The sequence below is a fragment of the Xiphias gladius genome, chromosome 6 (assembly GCF_016859285.1).
Source record: "Xiphias gladius isolate SHS-SW01 ecotype Sanya breed wild chromosome 6, ASM1685928v1, whole genome shotgun sequence".
NCBI lineage: Eukaryota > Metazoa > Chordata > Actinopteri > Istiophoriformes > Xiphiidae > Xiphias > Xiphias gladius.
This window is the reverse complement of record NC_053405.1, coordinates 14,054,527-14,073,965: the sequence shown is the minus strand read 5'-3', so window position 1 is coordinate 14,073,965 and position 19,439 is coordinate 14,054,527. Positions and strand designations below refer to the sequence as shown.

The 19,439-nt window shown below is 40.2% G+C and overlaps 2 protein-coding genes across 5 annotated transcripts in view; both read left to right on the top strand.

Moving 5' to 3' along the window:
- The first annotated feature begins 898 nt into the window (after positions 1-898).
- Positions 899-7,316, top strand: tmem44 (transmembrane protein 44). Of its 3 annotated transcripts, none has more exons than XM_040128844.1 (10): positions 899-1,269; positions 1,358-1,479; positions 1,555-1,645; positions 1,894-2,051; positions 2,134-2,235; positions 2,366-2,536; positions 2,862-3,023; positions 3,293-3,361; positions 3,510-3,650; positions 7,074-7,316. In XM_040128844.1, the coding sequence occupies exons 1-10, from the start codon at positions 1,110-1,112 to the stop codon at positions 7,287-7,289; spliced, it is 1,392 nt and encodes a 463-aa protein (XP_039984778.1). In that variant the 5' UTR covers positions 899-1,109; the 3' UTR covers positions 7,290-7,316. The 3 variants fall into 3 exon arrangements, with proteins under 3 accessions (XP_039984778.1, XP_039984779.1, XP_039984777.1); XM_040128845.1 differs by lacking the exon at positions 7,074-7,316 and adding an exon at positions 4,657-4,821 and having other exon boundaries at positions 903-1,269; positions 1,353-1,479; XM_040128843.1 differs by having other exon boundaries at positions 908-1,269; positions 1,353-1,479.
- A 3,012-nt stretch (positions 7,317-10,328) lies between these two features.
- atp13a3 (ATPase 13A3) overlaps positions 10,329-19,439 on the top strand; it is a 43,185-nt gene continuing 34,074 nt past the window's right edge. For both annotated transcript variants that reach the window (XM_040128065.1, XM_040128066.1), the window contains exon 1: positions 10,329-10,561. The gene's annotated coding sequence lies outside the window, so the exon portion shown is untranslated. The remainder of the gene's footprint in view (positions 10,562-19,439) is intronic.

Sequence of the window (19,439 nt, the reverse complement as noted above, 5' to 3'; positions counted from 1 at the left end):
CTGGGGGATCTCAAGTCATGCCCAGGTTGTCTGGTGCATATTGCAGAATCCCTGCAGAATTTAGTGGATCTGCCTGGGGGTCTCCACCCTTGTACTGTACTGTCCTCCCGGACCTTCTTGAGGTAATTGCCAAAGTTGTGACAGAGATTTCACCAAAGCTAAATCTCCTTCGCGTGGGGCAGCAACTCTCTCTCAAGCCGCTTCCCACTCCCCATGGATTTAGGTGTCAGGAAATTTTTTATCCAGAAACACTTTCATTCCATTTGTAGCTGACAACCTTTTGAAGTCTTGATTTGGTGAGTTACTTGTATGTGACAGATGGTTATGAATTTTGCTTCTAATGCAAATGGATTCTGGTTTGAAAAAAGTGAAAAAAAAGTGTTGTTTTGTTTTACATAAGGGTAAAGTATGGCGACTTTTATTAAAATTGACAAGATGAGCAGTATTCGCAAAATGTAAAACAACCCGCAAATAAAGACTTCATAACAACGATCTTGTTATTAAATTATAATGTAGACTAAAGGAACAGTAATTTGAACTCTTCAGAGCTTGTCTGAGAATTATTAGGTTTTTAAGATTTCTTCAGCATAAAGGTAATTCAGTAATAGTTGTCAGAGCATCCAGCGATACATTGGGAAACACGAACTGGTAATAGCTAATTCAGCTTGCAGTACTCCAAAAAGTAAACAAATGGTTGTAGGTCATGTGCTAATTCGCTGATCCATGCCTACATCCTGTGCCTGGAAAAAGTTTACATCTGTTGATAGGGGTGAAGACTTTTAACCTTCTAATGTAACATTTTCCTAAACACCTTGTTTTGATATTTAAGCTCGTTTCTTAATTATAAGAAGCGTTTGTCATAATTAAGAGATAAGGTTTCCAGATCTTTTTTGGTTCTCTAGTGGATGCAATGCGATATCGTGCTAAAACCAGGTGGAAGGCGTAATCCAGGTGAGCCCCTCCCTAAAATATCCAAACCCTTCCTTTGCGTCGTGCGTTAGACGCGAGTCGCTTGCATGGCTCAGTAGGTGCTGGAAGTGGTTTTTCTTCAGTAATACGGAATGCAAACGTATCGGTGATGAATATGGGGGAACGCATGCTGATCGCGGATGTTCAGACCGGAGCAGGCGCCAACGCTTTCTTGTCTGGTCTGCTCGCTTTTTGCGTGGATTCGTTCGCCACCTGTTTCTCCGATGGCGCGGACAAACCCTGCGTCCTGGTCGGTCTCAGCTCTCTGTCTGCGCTGCTTTTGCTTCTGTCGTGCCTCGTGTAAGTAGTTTTCATCGGAGCTTTTTGGCTGCAGCGGTTGGCTGAGACGGCCCTGGCATTAAACCCGTGTCAAATTGTTTAAGGCTAGTGTGTCAGAGGTGCAAATGTCGCGGAGAACACCCGGGAGAAAGCATCATTTTCCTCTACTGCTTCCTCGGTAACCTGTGCAGCACTGTCGGGGCCATTCTGTCTAGACAGCTGTATATTCAGGTAACAAAGATTTAATCGCGGTACTTCTCATCTTTTGCAGGCCTAGATAACGTATTTTTGTCGCGTTGTCTTTAGATTTTAATGGGTGCCTTTGCTGCCGCTGTGGATGCTGTCAACTTTATGTCTTGCTGCTTCCCAGTGTCCCTGTGCTGGAACTCAAAAACAGGTAGGTTTAGAACAATATCACAACAACGCAAACCGTATGATGCCCAGACCTTCTGTCAGTGTTCAAACAAAGGGCAGAAAGGCAGCACAGGTGTTTTAGTATTAGCACCCAGCTGGCCAACCCCTTTAGGCAAAACAGTAAGGAGACTTATCAGAGAGCTCCATAGATAACCAAACAAGTGAACTGGGCAACTGTTACAGCTATTTCCAACTGTAACCATCCCGTCCCATGTGTGTGTTGTCCCTCAGAAAGGAGGCTGAGGGTAATGACGAGGCGGAGGAGACAACACCTCCTTGCAGTGTGCGTACTGATGGTGGTTGCAGGCGGCTTTCTGAAGTCTAGGGTCACCCACCACCCAACAGACAGGCCTCTCAGCGAGAGGAGACTGCTGCATGTCGGTCTCCAAGTAAGCACACACCAACCATTTGGACAGCCTTTTAAGAGTGTGATTGAGCAGACAAAACGATTTCCACATTTATGTCTTTCAGTTTAGTCCATTTACATTCAACACTGAAATCCTGGGTTACATACTTGGCTTGATCTCTTTTATCATCGCCTGTACCTCCAGGTTCCCCGCAGTCCGCAGAGCCGTAAGTGACTAACAGTACATGAGTGTTTTGGTGTCAGAGCCACTCAACTTCATAGTCTTATTGCTTTCCCAGAATTGTTCGCAGTGACAAATCACTTCTAAGGGAATGACATTTGCTTTTCCCCCTTTAGTACAGAGGACAGATGTTGACCCAGGCCTACATGTTCTCAGCAGTGCTGTGCTCATTGGCTGGTGCCCTCTATGCCGCTGCCATACTCCTCTACGACACTCAGTTTGTGTTTCTTCTGAGAGTCATGCTGTGGCTGGTGTCTGCAATATGCTGTGCCACTCTAGATCTTCTCGTATCCTTATATAACACAGCGTGACCTTCTCTTACTCAGTCTGTCAGGCTCTGGGTTTCAGCTCCCAAAAACCAATGAAACACCCCCGTTTTACCCCTCAACCGAGGCACTGGCCACAGAACTGGAGATTCTTCCTGGTAGCATTTATAACACAATATTAATTCATTCTATGAAAGGATTTACATGTTTGAAACACTCTCTGGCTGTTTGTTTTTATATTTATAGGAACTAGATTTAAATGAGGTCTTGAATTGCTTAAATATATATGAATTGTACTGATTTTCAGCCAGGTGTGAGCTGTTGTCCTTTTACCCAACATCGTCAGATTGTAGTCCTCCACTGGTGCAAGAGTGGAACCAGGCAGCACTCCATGAGGTTTTCTCCGGACAAGGAGAGCCTTTTAGGTGGCTCACGCATCCCCAGTGAGGAGACAGCTATCCTGAAGAAACACAGAAAACAAAATGTTAATTCATCAGCAGAAACAAAAGTAAGTCTTCTTCATACTTAATGCTGGCTATCGGCTTTCCCAAGCCTTAGCAGTGATACAGGAATATAACTGCTTGTGTTTTTTAGACATCTTGATCTCAGTGAGACTTCCTGAGTATCAATTGCCTTATATTTAACATTGACAATATACAAATTTGAATTACTGTGCTATTTCACTCATTAATATATCAGTTTACCTGAGTCATGTCTATTTTTACTAATGTTGTAGCTTGAGTTTGAACATTGTATTATTCAACCTTTATTTCAAAGCCAAATAATGTCCAGAAGATGACTGAAATGGGCCATTACATGGATGTCAGTATCCACCCTGCAAGAAAAGTAAGGAAAGAACCTGTAATTACAGACTTTTAATAAAAGAATGTGATGTCTTTGTGGGAAAATGTCATTGCATATTTTCTCCTCCTGAGTCAGTGGTTGCTCTTGCAGTGTAATATGTTAAGTGGAAACTATTGCGTTCGGTTCGCAGATCCGCCTAAAGGAGGTGACATTGTCCAAGGCGGAGGCGGAGGACCGACCTCTCAACAGGACAGTGCGAGTGATCAGAGTCGACAGTTTCTGCTTCTCAGATACGTCCTTTGACTCTTCACTAGTTAGTTCTGATCTGGAGGTGGGTCAAATTAAGCATCAGTGCTTATAGTATTTAATATTTAACCTCGACTGGTGACAAGTAGGAGCAGTGTTACATTTTCTTACAAAGAAGAGACTAATAAGCTAATGAGTCACAATAGAGATCCAAGGGAAACGCTTCATGTTTCAAACAGGGGCAGTACATCAGTGCAAAGTACTAATATTGTAGTTTTTCAACAGCTGCCCAAATAATTGTCATTAGTATTTATAGGCCTTTTTAACTGGCGACATTTTGACGTGTCAAAAGCTCAGGTGTGAGCAATACGGTTAATGATGGCTGAATTCTGTTCAGCTGCTTCAGTTTCAGGGTTCCGGTATTGCCCATACTGGCTCACTGTCACACTGTCGTGACTTATTGGGAGACTTGAATAGAAAAGAGCTATCCTTACTGTTATTAGTAACACCTCTGCTTTTCCTAGTATGACATCACAAACTGTCTGCTGTGAAAGAAGCTTATTAACAACCCTATAAATCCAACCCTCTGATCAAATGTTTATTCTGTGTTATGTACCAGTAAAAACTGAAATTCAAGATTTACCTTTTATGTAATTTTAATCAGCAGTGGAGCAACAGAACTGACCACAAATCTCAAAGTACCCACCTCCATTTCTTCAGTTTCTGTTGCCTTAAAATTGTAAGGAAAGAAAAAAATACACTGTTGCACAGGTAATTATTCTGCAAATCATTAACCATATTTTTAGGAAAAGCTTTGCCTTTTTGTAGTTGTCGATTTTGAAAGGAAACTGGAAGTTGAAACTGGTCTGAAGAGTGATCTCAGATACAGTGCTCTTGAAATGTGTTAATAAAGCTATGAAATGTACTTTGTGTACCACTAGGTGGTGACAGCATGTTGACATACTGGGTAGTGCACAACTACTGTGAAAGGTATATGCCTGCTGTTAACTTGTCATATCAACTTGTGTGAACTGCTGTGGTGACTTGAATTTGTTTAGTTCATTGCCTTTTTATATGGGCTTATGTAACAGGTTTTCCCCAGCACAACACAGCACTGAGGGTTCCTGAAATGTTGAAAGCAGAGAGCTAAGCTGGCTGATGAATGTTTGGGAAACTGAAGGGACTTGCTGGTTTTAGTATATGATTGTGTTTCCCTGAATGTAATAAACTCTAATAAACTTGGAGGCTTGGCAGTGTCACAGAGCAAGATGTGGTTTTGTCCCCTCCTGATGAGAATACACATCTGGAGACGGTCTGTACAGTAGTTGAGAATGGTGCCGACAAAACTGTGCCTCCAGACTTTTGTGTCAATGCCATTGCAATTTTTTTTTTTTTTTTAATCTGAATCAATGTTTGTTCTGTCCATGTTTAAGACAAAACCCACCACAAACACTTAGAACTCACAGAAGAAGTAGCAGCAACAGGGACCGTGTGTGTGCTGTTGCAAACAAAGCTTTGTGCTTTTCATGTGATGCTCAGGGAAGTAAGTCAGATGGCTGTCTGAGTTTCTTGTAAGAAGACAACAGTCAGCATGTTTTTATAGATGAGTCAAACTCCATAGAGAGACGAGTGTGCGCATGCGGGTTTGCAAATAAAAGTGTATTGTTCCGCAGTGTACAGTTATGCCCAGAATTAAATATTGGCTAAGGAGCAAAACCGGCCTTGCCAGGTCACATTTATAAAATTTCCACTCCTCTGAAAGGCATAGTTTGAGTTTTCAAGGGGAGTGAAATTACAAGCTTTTTCCTTCTCAGGCCCTGACGCTCACAGCCACAAGAGAAACTCCCTCGCTGTGCTTCTGTATAAAAGCCTAGCTATGGAGGATGTCATTTAACCAGAAACAAAGGCAAATGGTGTGAGCGCAAACAATTGCAGCTTGATACTGTTCACCTAACAGGAAAAAGCAATGACGTGAATGCTCTTAGCACAGCTAGTGTGTTAAAGAAGTAAGAGGGATTTAAGAAAGTGTTCAAAATGTCTGTGGGTACATATTTTATGTGGTAATGTATACAGCTATTTTTCTGTGTGAAAACTCCTCCTCTTTATCTCAATCTAATCTCAACTCTCATCGATTAGTGAATGTCTGTTATCCTTGATCACGACAGGAGCTTCCAGATATTCAGTGTCTTTGGGGCAGCTCAGATCAGTGTGCGACAACATAAGATTGAATCTGTACATTCCTGAAAATAACAGGTAATCTTGGTTGAGCAATAGTGAACAGATCTCTCATCTGTAGTCTGTCTAAACAAAGCAGCAGGTGAAGTTATAGAATCACTCCGTCCCGCACTGGCACTCTCCCTACCTGCCAGTTAGAATTAACAGAAGCTGTTTACTTGGTGAAAGATTGTTTCCTTACAAACCGGCTCCGTGTCTAATGTTCAATCCTTAATACACAGATCTCCAGATGAGTTAAAGACTTGTCAGTGAAAACTGTCACTTATTTGGTTGCAGCATTTTTCCTGTACACTAAACCCAGAGGTTCCCCAACTGTTAAATGCTTCAAGGCGAGCTGGGGACAAGTACAAAGCAATGAAGTGTGAACAATTTTAGAAGTATTTACATAAAACATTAATTAATTTTTTTTTTTTTAACATTTTGCAGTGTTCTGCCTGTCTAAACTAAGCAGCCAGAGCTCACTGAGCTTACAGCTTACCACAGATTGAATTGTCTATTGTGCTGTGTGTTCCTTGCACATTTCTGCTGAGTGCCGGTTCTGGGGGGGGGGTTACAGTGAGGGGTGGAATTGTTTGAGATTTGCCTTGTGGCTCAATTGTTCTGCTGTAAAGGATCTTTGATTAAAGACCAAAACTGGGTTTGGCCTGTCTGCCTAGGAAGTAGTGCAAAATGGTTGCCTTGTCTATAGGGGGCCAGTGCTACCCTTTGCTATTTTGGGAGATGTTTATGGTCTCTTGGGCTCCTGGCCTGGAATTTAACAGTGTGTGAACACTGCTAAACCTTTAATATTGTATGTTTAGCTTATGCACTCATACAGGATTAGTCATGAATACAGTAACATAACAAACAACCAGTGTTAAAAGGGACAAAATTGGGGCCTCAGAAAAAGAAATAACAAATGTTCTTGTTCCAAAAATGATTGAGATGATTAAAAAAAGCATTAGATGAGGGGTATTTTCAGCCCAGATGCAGCTGAGTTGGTTTGAGCAAATTGCAGCCACTAATTCAGCAAAACGCTCCAAAACGTACCACTTTTATGCGTAAAAGGCTCCCTGTGGAAGAGAACTCCACAGTGCACCTTTTTAAAATATCTTCTTTATAGAGCAATCTTTTTCTCTTTTTTTTTTTTAATTTGTCTTCAAGGCACCTAAGAAGAATAAGTAATATTAGCTACTAAGATGACTCTGTATATAAACATTGTAGAATATGACATATCGTAATTCTTCTGCTATAATTCTCCATACTAATATTTTAACCTGTCCATGTTTTCCAGTGGGATTTTGAAGAGGCAAATGGCCAGTGGAGAGAGCCAACAGCAAAACAACAGGAGGGCGATGAGTTCCCCCTCCAAGAGTGGTTACCGAACCCCACACCGTTTAACATCTGCACCTGTGCTGTGTCTGGACTCCCACAGAACACTCTGTCTGGTAAAGAAGAGGTTGAGTGTCTCTGTGTGTTAGATACACACACTTCTGGTGCTTTCATTTGAGAGGTAATAAAATCTGCAAAACACTGACCTGTTATCTGTCTTGTTTTGGTGTACTGCTTTACAGTTTAGCTAATGTGTGTGTGTAATTAAGTGTAATAACAACTGATCAGAGTTGGTAAAAGGATTTAGAAAATTGAAGGGTTTTGGCTGGTAACGGTGACTGTTATATTATAGGTGCATTGTGCAGCGTTGTCTCTAACTTGTGGCTGTCAGTGCAGAGCAACAAATACATTATCTCTCCCGACTGTGTTCATCAAGCCCTCTGACAACTTAGATCTGTTAGGAAGGTTTACGGAAAAGACCTCCCCTAATAAAACAATATTGCTCCCCTGCTGCCTTGCAAGGTTATTGGGTCATATCCTGTATTTTGCTAGTGGACCTGGGTTATCAGGGCTGGACTGGGAAAAGGGCCGGCAGAGCAGATAAGCACCAGACTAGACGGCCAGAGCTTGTCCTTCCTCTCCATCATCCCTCAGACCACCGTCCATGTGGCTGATGCGGGGCCTTAAAGCATCATGCTAGGGCAACTACAGGGCATTTTTAACCGGCGGGACTTCCTAAGGCCTGATAACCAAACAATACACAGATTAGAGCAAAGTTACAAAGCACATTCTACTCCTCCCTGTTACATTTCCTCAAGTGATATGTCTGTCTGAGATAAATGACTGGGAAACAACTAATGAAGTGTAACAAAGCGATTGCTGATATCAGCAGTAGCAATTGATGATACTGAACACCTTGTAAACATGACTCAATAGCTTGGGCTGGGAGATGATTCAATAATATTGTTTACTGAATTTCACCAACATCATATTGAGATGATATGATCTTTGTTATTTTTCTACCAATTTTTGTTAATGATTAGATTCATCATTTTGAGCAAGTGGTGATTAAGACAAGCGAACTTTGCTGTTTAAAGTTGTTTGACACATGAAGAATTAAGTCTCATGTTTTATGTAACAGTGGAAAAATTCATTGCCTTCAACATCAATTTGATTTTATTTGATTTAGCATACATTCGATTGATTTGATACATACATACAGAATACATAAAAAATATTAATAAATATTAATATTGTGATGTTTTCAACCATATCTATAACAGTTTAGGCTTTAATACCTTGGGATGTGATAAATAAACCCAGCTTGGTGAAGAGCCCTGAAATCGGAGATGATCTGAATGAGGTCAGTCATTACACACATAGTGCCAGTTTAACTATAGATTATGTTGCAAAATATGTCTCCTCAGCTTTATTTGTGCATTATTTCTGTAAAATATTTATTTGTGTGGTTGTTGTGAACCTGAGAACTTAAACCAGTGAACCATCTTGAAAATACTCCGAAAACAAGTTGCTGTTTTTCATCTGTATTTCCTAGCAGATCCAACAAGCTGTAGAAAAAACGATTGTGTGGTTGCACTCTATTAATGCCATGTAGAGTTTTGATAAATGCTGAGCTTGCATTGCTCCATCTGCGGGCCTCCTCTCTGTCCCTTCCGAGATTGGGCGAAAGGAAAACAAACTGTGTCCCACACATGAAAAGGTGGAATTCTGTTTGCAGAAGTGACCAAGAGCAAGGATTAGCACATCTGAAGCAGCAGTGGGGAATGGGCCTTTCTGTTTTTCTTGGCGTGTACGTCAGTGATCGCTCCACTGCAGAGAACATGGAAGATGGTGGAAGATTAGGGGCCACAGGGCGTTTTATTCACCTTGCAAGTTGGCCAGGACGGGAGAGGGGAAATTGTTCATGACTAGCAAAAATCCTGAATAAGCGAGGGATAAATCAGAAACTGAATTCTGATAAATGAGCAGGTAGTAGTTACTGAAGAAGGTTAATCTAAGTAACGGTGATTTGACATTAAGCTCAGTTTTCTCGTCACAAATCGTACCACTCAGCCAGACAAAACGGTTGTATAATGTCTTCTGTGGGTACCAGGTTATTTCAGTTGCATTAAAGGAAATGTAGGATATAGTGTTTATGAAGGTTGACTCACACCTGGGAATAAAAGCTGGAGTGTCTCGGCTTCTGCTTCTTTGACTCACCCATTATTTTAATCTGTCTCTTGCAAGTCCCAAAACTTTGTGTATGTGCAGTGCCAACTCATTGGAGAGCCCCTTTAATGAACTAGCGTTTAAGACGTTTGTGTCAAGACGTTTATAATTTTGCTCATATGACCATGGCCGGTACCTGTTTGTGGGCCCTGGGGCACATTTGTATTTATTTATTGTATTTGTTTTAACCGTATCGTGTGTTTTTTGTGTTTTAATGTACAATTTCAATTTAAAAAAAATGACTAGTTACTACGTCTGTCTGATAAATGTAGAGTAGTAACAAGTACAGTATTACCATCCGAAACGTACTGGAGTTGAAGCATTGATGAATTACTGAAGGGGTCCGTCGGGAAGAGGCCCATGGTCTCAAGGGATCAGACGGTCCCTGGTCTGCACCTGGAGAATATCCCAAAAGATACATTAAAAACATCTACAAAGAGACGCCCAAAGACTACAGCCGCAGAACGAGACGCCCAACAACGATAGAGAGACGCCAAACAACCACACAGACATACAACAACCACAAACAGACGCTTAATAAACATCAGAAGAACAAAAAAGACAGACTACATGGGTGCGTAATTTATGTTCATTTTGTGTCTCTCTCAGTCTGGGTGTCTTGCTTCTATGTAGGAGGGACGGGGGCGGGACTTTTACGAGGGTCCTTCACGATCTGTCCAAGAGTAGAAATAAAAAGTGGAGTAAAATGAAAACGCTCAAGTAAAGTACAACTACCTTAAATTTGTACCTGAGTACAGCAAACATACTTGGTTATTTTCCACCACTGGTGAGCTGTTCCTGAGAAGGCAGCATGACCATTCATACCTCGCCGTCCTATACCTTTTTCTTTTTTTTTTTTTCTTTTTTTTTCCCAGTCATTATTCAAAGCAGTGACAGGTAAGGGTGAACGAGCTCCCTTTTATAGCTGTAACATACTCGCTTGAGGGTAATGGGCGGTATTCAAACTCCCGTGATTCCACTATATGTCACTTCCTGCCGTCAGACAGCCAGTTCAGGCCAGTTCACTACCGTTGTAGTACTCAGTCTGTCCCGCTGAGCTGTCAACACACAGCAGCGCTCCACTCTGCCTGTCTGCTGCGACAAGATTTTTCCACTAAACTTAGTCCATCTTCCTCCTCAACGACGTTTTCCTTCAGATAACAGCGACTCTCGCCTCACCATGACTCGAAGGTGATCTTCAGAGTGTCCAGGTGGTTCTGGGTGAGTGTGTTTTTTCTGTATTGTGTTTGGTAGTTCATCGCTGTCATCATCACCCATGTGTCGGTTGCTACCAAGCGGGGCTAAAGCTAAAGTGGTAGCGTTAGTGTGTGCGCGTGTGTGTATATATGTGTGTATATATGTGTGTATATATATATATGTGTGCGTGTGTATGTGTGTGTGTGTGTGTGGACGTCAGTTGCTCCCTCCTTCCTGCGGTAAGGCAGGAAAACCGGCTAGGGCTGCAATTGAAACGCCGTTTCCCTCAAGCCCTGCCTGAAACTGAAAGAACGATCAACGGTGGGAGACACATGGACGTTGTTATTAAGCTACGCACTAAGTATGCTAACAATGAAGCTTGGCTAACGTTAGCCGGCTAGCCGACATCCAGCGATGTCTTCCCAGTGAAGCGTTTCCCTGGCTGCGTGGGGCTTGTAGCCATGGTTCATTGTAAGCAATTTGGCATTTATCGGGATGCTGTCAACATTGGTTAGTGAAGGATAACCCTATGCATATATATATTCTATAACAATGTAAAGCTTTTAATATGGTTTTTACACATTACACAGATGTGTTCGTGTCTTTGGTCTTTCTGAGCTTTAAATGGCCTAATAAAGTAGTTTTCTTTTGTTGGGCTGGACTGCTACCAGTGATTGGAGCTACTCTATATACAGTATTGGTGGTCATTTCATTACAATCAAAAGGTACTACTGTAGAGGCTTCAAACCGTTGGTCAACACACTTCCTTTCTAACAGCCTCATTCCATATAAGCACCTGCCACACTGATCTGGTTTCCGGGCTAGGCGGCTTAATGAAATCATTTATAGCTCGGGACATGCTGGTTTTCATCTTACACCTATTTAACTCAGCTGCCAGAACTTCAGTAGAAGAAAACATGCAATTAAAATAATTTAGTAAAGTTCTCTGTCACGCAGAAAGACTTGTGCCTTCAAAAACACTTCCAACCTCTGCTAGACTGTATTATTATTATTATTGAATGTTCTACAACATTCAGTCACAGTAGATGTCATGATGTTTAATATCGTATTTATTAAAATAATATGATTGTTTCTGAAGGTACACAAAAACTATGTTATATGCTAGATATGTTTAAGAGATGTCAAAAGTAAAACAGCATTTTGTTTAGCAACCAGTGACTGAAGTATATTGACATATCTCACTCCAAACTCAAAATAAAATCGTATGAAACTCACATGGCCCATTTAGATTGTCCACGATTAGACAACATACACTGTCTATTATGCGCTGTGGTACACAGCAGCATGAATGCATACAGAAGCCAAAACTAGCCAGCGAAGTGTAAACAAGAATTTGTCAAACACCAAAAGTTGTTGTGATGTGTCCAATCAGTCAACAAATCTCTACAATTTTTTTTAATTCTGTTTTGAATACATGTAAAACATACAAATCATAATCAAGTAGGAAAAAAAGAGACAAAAACATGCTTAGTATATATGCACATATATGTGCGCACACGTACATTTATGTATACATAAAGTAAAGTTGCATTTAAGAGAAACAAAGATAAGATATATTTAACGGATGACTAGTGAAATGAACAGATACAAGATTAAAGAAAACTGATGGTGTAGAATTTGTTCAAACATACTTACATCACAACTTAATACTTTAAGATAAAGAAGATTCTTGTATGGAGAAGTCCTCCATTGGACTCTCTTTCAGGAAATCCATGAATGGTCCCCACATCTATTCAAAGCCTTTGGATTTTCCCTGTAATGCAAATGTTAGTCTTTCCATAGAGAGCAAGCTTGAAGGTCCTCTTAGCCGTTGGCAAAGAGATGGTTATAGTGTATTTTTCCATCACACAGCAATTGTATATTTGGCCAGCAGATAACAAAAATATACCATCTTTTATATTTACATATAAAACACAAATTAATTGATTGCAGTAATTAGTAGAGGCATCTTTTGGCTTGTGTAGAGGTTTTGCAGTGGACTCGAAACTTCCTTTTCTTCTTTGCAAGACACCTCAGGCTCTATCAAATCGCATGAGGACCATGAGTGAACAGTAATTTTCAAGTCCTGCCACAAATTCTCAATTTGATTGAGTTCCTGATTCTGAAATTCCCACTACACTTTATTTCCAGGTCTCCCAAAAGCCTTCTGGCAAGCAAATGTCTTGATGCCATGTGAGTTATTTTCAACTGTGGCTGTCTCATAGACAATGAATCTATAACTGAAACTAAAGCTGTGATCGGTGAAGCACCAGGGTAACAGTTGTTGTATTTGCACAGTGTCTCTGATCCTTCACAGTAGCTCATTCCTATAGCTCCTTTAGAGGTGCCCCAGGCCTCTTTTTGAGGGATTTATAGGTGTGCCATATTCCAGTTTACCTTTCCACTTTGTTATCTTTGGCTGTACTGTACTCAGATTGACATTTAGTGCCTTGAAATTTTTTTTCAGCATAACTGGTACTTTATCACTACCCTGTCGCAGATTTGTTGGGTGTATATATAACTTTGTCTTCATGATGTAGATTTTGTAGATTTTGTCACACCTTAATTATACAAAGGTCATTTCCTTTCAACTTTATGCAACGGTTGACATGAATGACATTTGTCACAGCAAAAGGAATTAATGCTTTTTGAATAATTATGTATGTATTATATTTGTAGTTGATTTAGATACATTTGTAGAGATTAATTTTCACTTAGATGGTAAAGAGCCTTGAGCCAGAGTGGCTATGCTTGCATTGCTTGTGGCTGCACGCTGAAAGTGTGGATATTGTTAATTGAGACTGCGAGCTGCTATTTATTTATTTGTGCCATGGAATGGCTGGCATACCCAGACCACAAAAGGTTTCAGTAAACAGAGGATTGGAAAGGGATTGGGGGCTTTATATAGCCAACACGGATAAATTTAAAAATATCCTGATCAAGTTCAAGTATATTTGTGTAGCTCAAATACTAATTGTACAGAGCAGCTCAGGAGAAACTTAGTCATTGTCTATTCTCTTTTCTGTTTATATATTAACAGAGAGAGTGGGTTGGCCAGCACATGGGTCTTCTGTGGTGCCACAGTGAGGCTTAGGAGATAATTACTTTGTATAGCTTTGATGAGAATGTGACCTTTGAGTTGAGATGAATGATATATACACACACACGCGCACACACACACACGCAATGTTTTGTTGTTCATTCAGTCCATATGAACACAAGCCTTCTACTCACACACAACCTGTGCAGCCTTTGACCACACTATATAGGTTTTTGGAGGTGATATGTAGTCCTTTCTATGTTAATTTGAAGCTAATATTACAAAAGAAAGGGAGGAGTACGAACTGAACCACAGCCTGAGTAAAATATTTCCATGATACATTCTTGATGTATTCATCATTAATAGTGGGGGAAGAGGAGTGTGTGTTTATTTATTTATTTATTTATTTATTTATTTAAAAAATCATTTAACAACATTCTCAAACTGTACATGCACAGCAGTCAATGAGATGGCTAATTGGTAAGTATACATGTCCTCACTGTTAACAGTTTGTGTATAAGTATACTGTCCACTGAATATAAATTTGCACTGACTAGTGCCTTTCAAAAGGTTCACTGTTTATTTAAACTATGAACTGTGAGCAGCTTAAACTTCAGTTTAAATTATTATTTGATTTGTTAGTTTTCAACGTGGAGACTAGGAGATCAGTGTAGTTGTGTGTGTGTGTGTGTGTGTGTGTGTGTGTGTGTGTGTGTGTGTGTGTGTGTGTGTGTGTGTGTATATATTAACTGATTTGTTTACAAAAAAAAACTAAACATGAGATGCAACTATGTGTTTTGAGCCTTGATGCACTTGTAGAAACAAAACCTTACCTTAGTTAGGACTAAGTTAGAAAATAAGACTTGGGGAACTACTGGATGAGTTTCATAATTGTTTTTAAAAAAAAAGACAACATCTACTTTCTGGCATCGTGTGAGTATCATTGGGAGACAATTTTAATTTGCTTAATCCATGTTACAAATCTGTGTTCATACAGATTCTAGGACTTGCCCTATTCACCTTTGAACTCCCTCTTCTCTGGGAGAGAGCTTAATGTCTTGTCCAAACTGGACATTTGGAAGAGGTTCAGTCTCAGTTTTAAGAAGTGAGGCGCCAATATTCCTCAGGCCTTTGAGCCAGTACCTTAAGACTTTTCACAGGTGAGTTTTAAAGCAGCAAGCTGTGATAGAAGGCCTGCCAGTGTTGATTCAGAGTGGAGAGGAGAAATATCTTGACATGGTAAAAGTCCTCTCCGCAGCCCAGTACTCATTGGTGCTGGAGCCTGAGTGCAGTGTGGTAGAGAAACAGATCTTTCTAGTGCTGGTATAGTGGTTTGCTTCCAACAAGACCAGAACAAACCAGCGGCCTGCATCAGTAGAAGCAAGAACACGTTCTATGAAAATAGAAACAACTGTGAAATTGAACAGAGTAATGAAAACCTGTGAGCTGAGTTCTGCAGTTATATTAATATAGTGAGCAGTGCAGATGGACTGAGTTCATCGCTGATCGAAATTCCTTTTCTAATTTTGAATTATAGTATTAGACCCAACAATTCAAGTACTTCTTCACTTTAGACTTGATTTTAATATTTTACTTTATTTTACTTTTACCAGCCCGTTTTAATCCAATACAAACTTGCATGCAGTCTGCGGTCTTTAATGTCTTGACCGCATTCCTTTTACGACTTAAGGATGCTGACTTTAATTTGTCAGGTGCTGTTGGGACATGTATGGCAGATCATCATTTGTAGTTTTTGTGGTGTGTCCCACCCTGCGGTCTCTTGCTGACCTTATCAGCAGCTTTTCAGATGATTCAACAAGTTAAATTGCTGTCAGAGGCAGTCTTAAACAGAATGCTCCCGACAGAACTCTGGATAGGCCTCTTCTTAAAATGCTTATCCTGATGATGATCATGGAGCAGCTCAAGAGATTAGATGCTATTAAAGCAGCCATTTTTCATGCCTTTCACACAGCTGGTAAAGCTGCCAAACAGATGACCACAGTACAGTAGCTGTTGACAACACTAATCATCTGGCATTACAACAGTGACACAATCTCACACTTGTTGTATCCTGAGTTGCACACTGGTTTGTGATTCTAAACTGGATGAGATGCTGTGTAGCAAGAAGCAGCTGCAAAAAATGTCACTCTTATGCTCTGTGGACATATGAAACTCTGATGTGCCAGAAAAAACCTCAAAAGTGTGCTTTTGAGAGGGTGGAAGACTTGAAAGATTTCCATTTGCTCTATTAGTTTGTAATATGATATCACTGTAACATTTGCCAGGCACTCACAGCACAAAAATTACTCCCTGTCTGACTGCATCTCAAGTCTGTGTGGGGCTAGACGAGAACATAAATTGTCTCAGGGGTGTGTTTGATTGAAATTGCACAGTGAAGACACTGAGTTATATTTATTTCCTTCACTTAGTTCTCAAATGGGAATTGTAAGATTGTAATATTTAAACTGATTTACATCATGTATGATTCATCTTGGTGTACCCTAATACAGAGACTTTTTACAGATCAACCACAACTTTAAAACCATTGACAGTTGAAGTGAATAACATTTATTATCTTGTTACGATGGCACCTGTCCGGGGGGGGGGGGTCTATTAGGCAGCAATTTTTAACAGTAATTTGCTGAAGTTGATGTGTTGAAAGCAGATAAAATGGGCAAGCGTAAGGATCTGAGCAACTTTGACAGTAGGCCAAATAGCGACGGCTGGGCTAGAACATCTAAAAAACAGCAGATCTTGTGAGGTGTTCCCGGTATGCAGTGGTCAGTACCTACTGAAAGTGGTCCAGGTGTCAGAACACAGTGCATTGCAGCTTGGACCATATTGGGCTACGTAGCTGCATACCAATCAGAGTAACCATGCTAAGCCCTGTATAACTGCTGAAAGCACCTAAAATGGGCAAGTGAGTGGTGGTTTGATGAATCATGTTTCCATCTACATCATGTGCAAGGCCGAGTGCATGTGTGTCATTTACCTGGGGAATAGATGGCCCCAGGATGTACTATGGGAAGAAGGCAAGCTGGCAGAGGCAGTGTGATGCTCTGGGCAATGTTCTGCTGGGAAACCATGGGTCCTGGCATTCATGTGGATGTTACTTTGAGACATACCATCTACCTAACCACTGTTGCAGACCAAGTACACCTCTTCAAGGCAACGGTATTTCCTGGTGGCAGTGGCTTCTTTCAGCAGGATAATGCACCCTGCTACACTGCAGAAAATTCTTCAGAAATGGTTTGAGGAACATGACAAAGAGTTGTTGACTTGACCTCCGAATTTCCCAGATCTCAATCTGGTAGAGCATCTGTGGGATGTGCTGGAAAAACAAGTACAATTCATGGAGGCCCTGCTTTGCAGTTTAAAGGACTTAAAGAATCTGCTGCTAGTGTCTTGGTGCCAGATATGAGAGGACACCATTAGAGGTCTTGTGAAGTCCATGCCTCGACGGGTAAGATCTGTTTTGGTGGCACGAGGGGGACCTACACAATATTAGGCAGGTGGTTTTAATGTTGTGGTTGATCGGTGTATATGACATTTACAACTTAATTTTGCTTATGAAATAAAGGAACTTTGAATAATTCAATAGCCTGTTACATCTATGTAGAAATATTATTTCTCACGCAGGGTTATTATGTACCAATAAGCCGCTCTACAAAATAAAAAATGTGTTTTAATCTCTTGCACAGTGGAGTCAGCAGTTTTTCATAGACTGTCAAGCACTGCCACTGTTAATCCAAGAGCATGTGGTGTGACTTAAAACTCAGCACACTTTTGATCAGTAGGATTATTTTTTTTCCCAGCCCTTTCCCTTCATTTTCTTCTCATAGGTTTTTGACAGGATTGGAACCCACATACAGTCCCCGTAGAGCTCTTTTTCCTCCTCCACCCCCTGATCTTATGCAGGTTAACTTTCCTTACATAGATCATATTTGGCTGTGATGTCAACAGCTCTTCTCACTTGGTTGTGATGTAAAGCCAGCATATGTCATCTGAAAACATACAGTATGAGTTTCTGTGATATATTTGAGGTCAATGTTTTGGATAATGGCTGTGAGTGGTGGATGTTTGCAGCATCAATAGGTGACCAGGTGATTCATATTTTAATCAGCTTGAACTGAGCTTGAAGTTTGAGAAGAATTAAACTCTTCACTTAATGTATCTTGCCCCATTAGCTTTTTATGTTTAAAAAACCAAAAACATCTCCAAGCTAATGATGAAACTGGAAGTGGTTCTGTGCTAGCTGCCATACTACATCTGCTCTGTATGCATGAATGAAATAAGATGTTATTTATACGCATGTTTTCTCCTTGGTAAAGTTGTTAAAAGAGAATTGTTCAGTTAATTATGTTGTCAGTGGTGGTGGGCTCTTAAAGCTGGCTGAGGAAGAGTTTTTAGTTGTTCCTTCAGCAGAGGAAGGGCAGGTGGTCATAGACTTTTATAGTAAGGCCAGTGGCCACAGTGATAAACAGCTTGATTGGTTCATGATGGGGAACAAAGCTTGGCTATAATACCCCATGAGTAGGAGGGGAAGTGATAAAGAAAGCACATTGAGTGCAGAACATGATGGCGACAAAACACTTTTTCCTCCAAATGCTTCCATGAATTATAGACATCTGTCATTAGGTCATGGCTCATTGTTCACTTTTTCCTTTTTGTCTGCGTGTTGAAGAACAGGACAGAAAGGGAAAGGGGAACATGTCTAGTCTTAGATATCACCAAGTTATTTATTTGTATACTTTTGCTTTACTCATGTTCATGTAAAACCAATATACAAGTGTTTTATGGCTCAGCCTCACTCAAAAGTGATCTTAACATTGTAAAAATGATATTTAGCAAAGAAAGATATTATGAGATACTCAGTTCATCCTCATACTGTTACATTACATTTTGAATTAAGTCCCACATGCAACTGAAACCAAGTTGAGTAATCAGTCAGTCAATGAGTTGATAAATAGAAAATTAATCAGTGACTATGATTTTATATATATATATATATATATATATAATTTATATATATATATATATATATATAATTTTTTTTTTTTTTTTTTAATTATTATTATTTATTTTTATTTATTTATTTATTTATACGGATACAAACATACTTAGGGCTGTGCAATATGACCAAAATCTAATATCCCAATATAGGTAATTTTATATCCAGATGACGATACATATCACGGTATAGTGCATCTTCTGAAAATTCAGTGAATATATAGTTTATATGAAATGACCACATTGAGAGGCCTTCATATTACATTACATTTCAGATTGTTTCGTGTACCTTGAGTCGAGTGTTAGCACCAGCTCACGAAACCCCATTTCCTGACTGTTTAAGTTGGGGCCATGTCTTTGCAGATGTAAGTAGCAGCATCAGCCGTTATCTCCTTCCATCTTTGTGATTCTTTGCCCTATGGTGTCTTGCAGCATCTGATTCTGGGGTTTGTTTTGAACACTCAACTGTACTTTTGTGGCGCTCATGTGTAGATTCTCTCTGTTAGAGAGAGGTTAGTCGTGTTTGAGTCTGTTTTGGGGACTGGTCTGCGGCAGAATTTGCAAAGAACGTTTTTCTGGTCCGTGTCAGACTTTTCATACCCATACAAAATCCATGCAACATTCCTGGAATTACCCTGTTCTGTATCACGTTCACTCTCCTCCATGTTTGTTTTAGTTGCCTTCATACAAATCCCCAGCCTGCATCTGTGTCATGTGGAAGAACGCAAAATGTCGTCCAAATGACTAAAAATATTGCCGTAAACAGTGTGATTTGCAACCCAACAAAATGAATGATAGACCATTATTTGAAACGACAGACGTTTTTCTATTTTCTAATGATATAAATTGTCA

Excerpts from the sequence above, each read along its gene's own strand:
- tmem44 (XM_040128843.1), top strand. The coding sequence starts at position 1,079 with ATGAATATGGGGGAACGCATGCTGATCGCGGATGTTCAGACCGGAGCA. Across the intron at positions 1,270-1,352 it reads TTGCTTCTGTCGTGCCTCGT|GCTAGTGTGTCAGAGGTGCA; the intron begins GTAAGTAGTTTT and ends AAATTGTTTAAG. Across the intron at positions 3,651-7,073 it reads TAGTTAGTTCTGATCTGGAG|TGGGATTTTGAAGAGGCAAA; the intron begins GTGGGTCAAATT and ends CATGTTTTCCAG.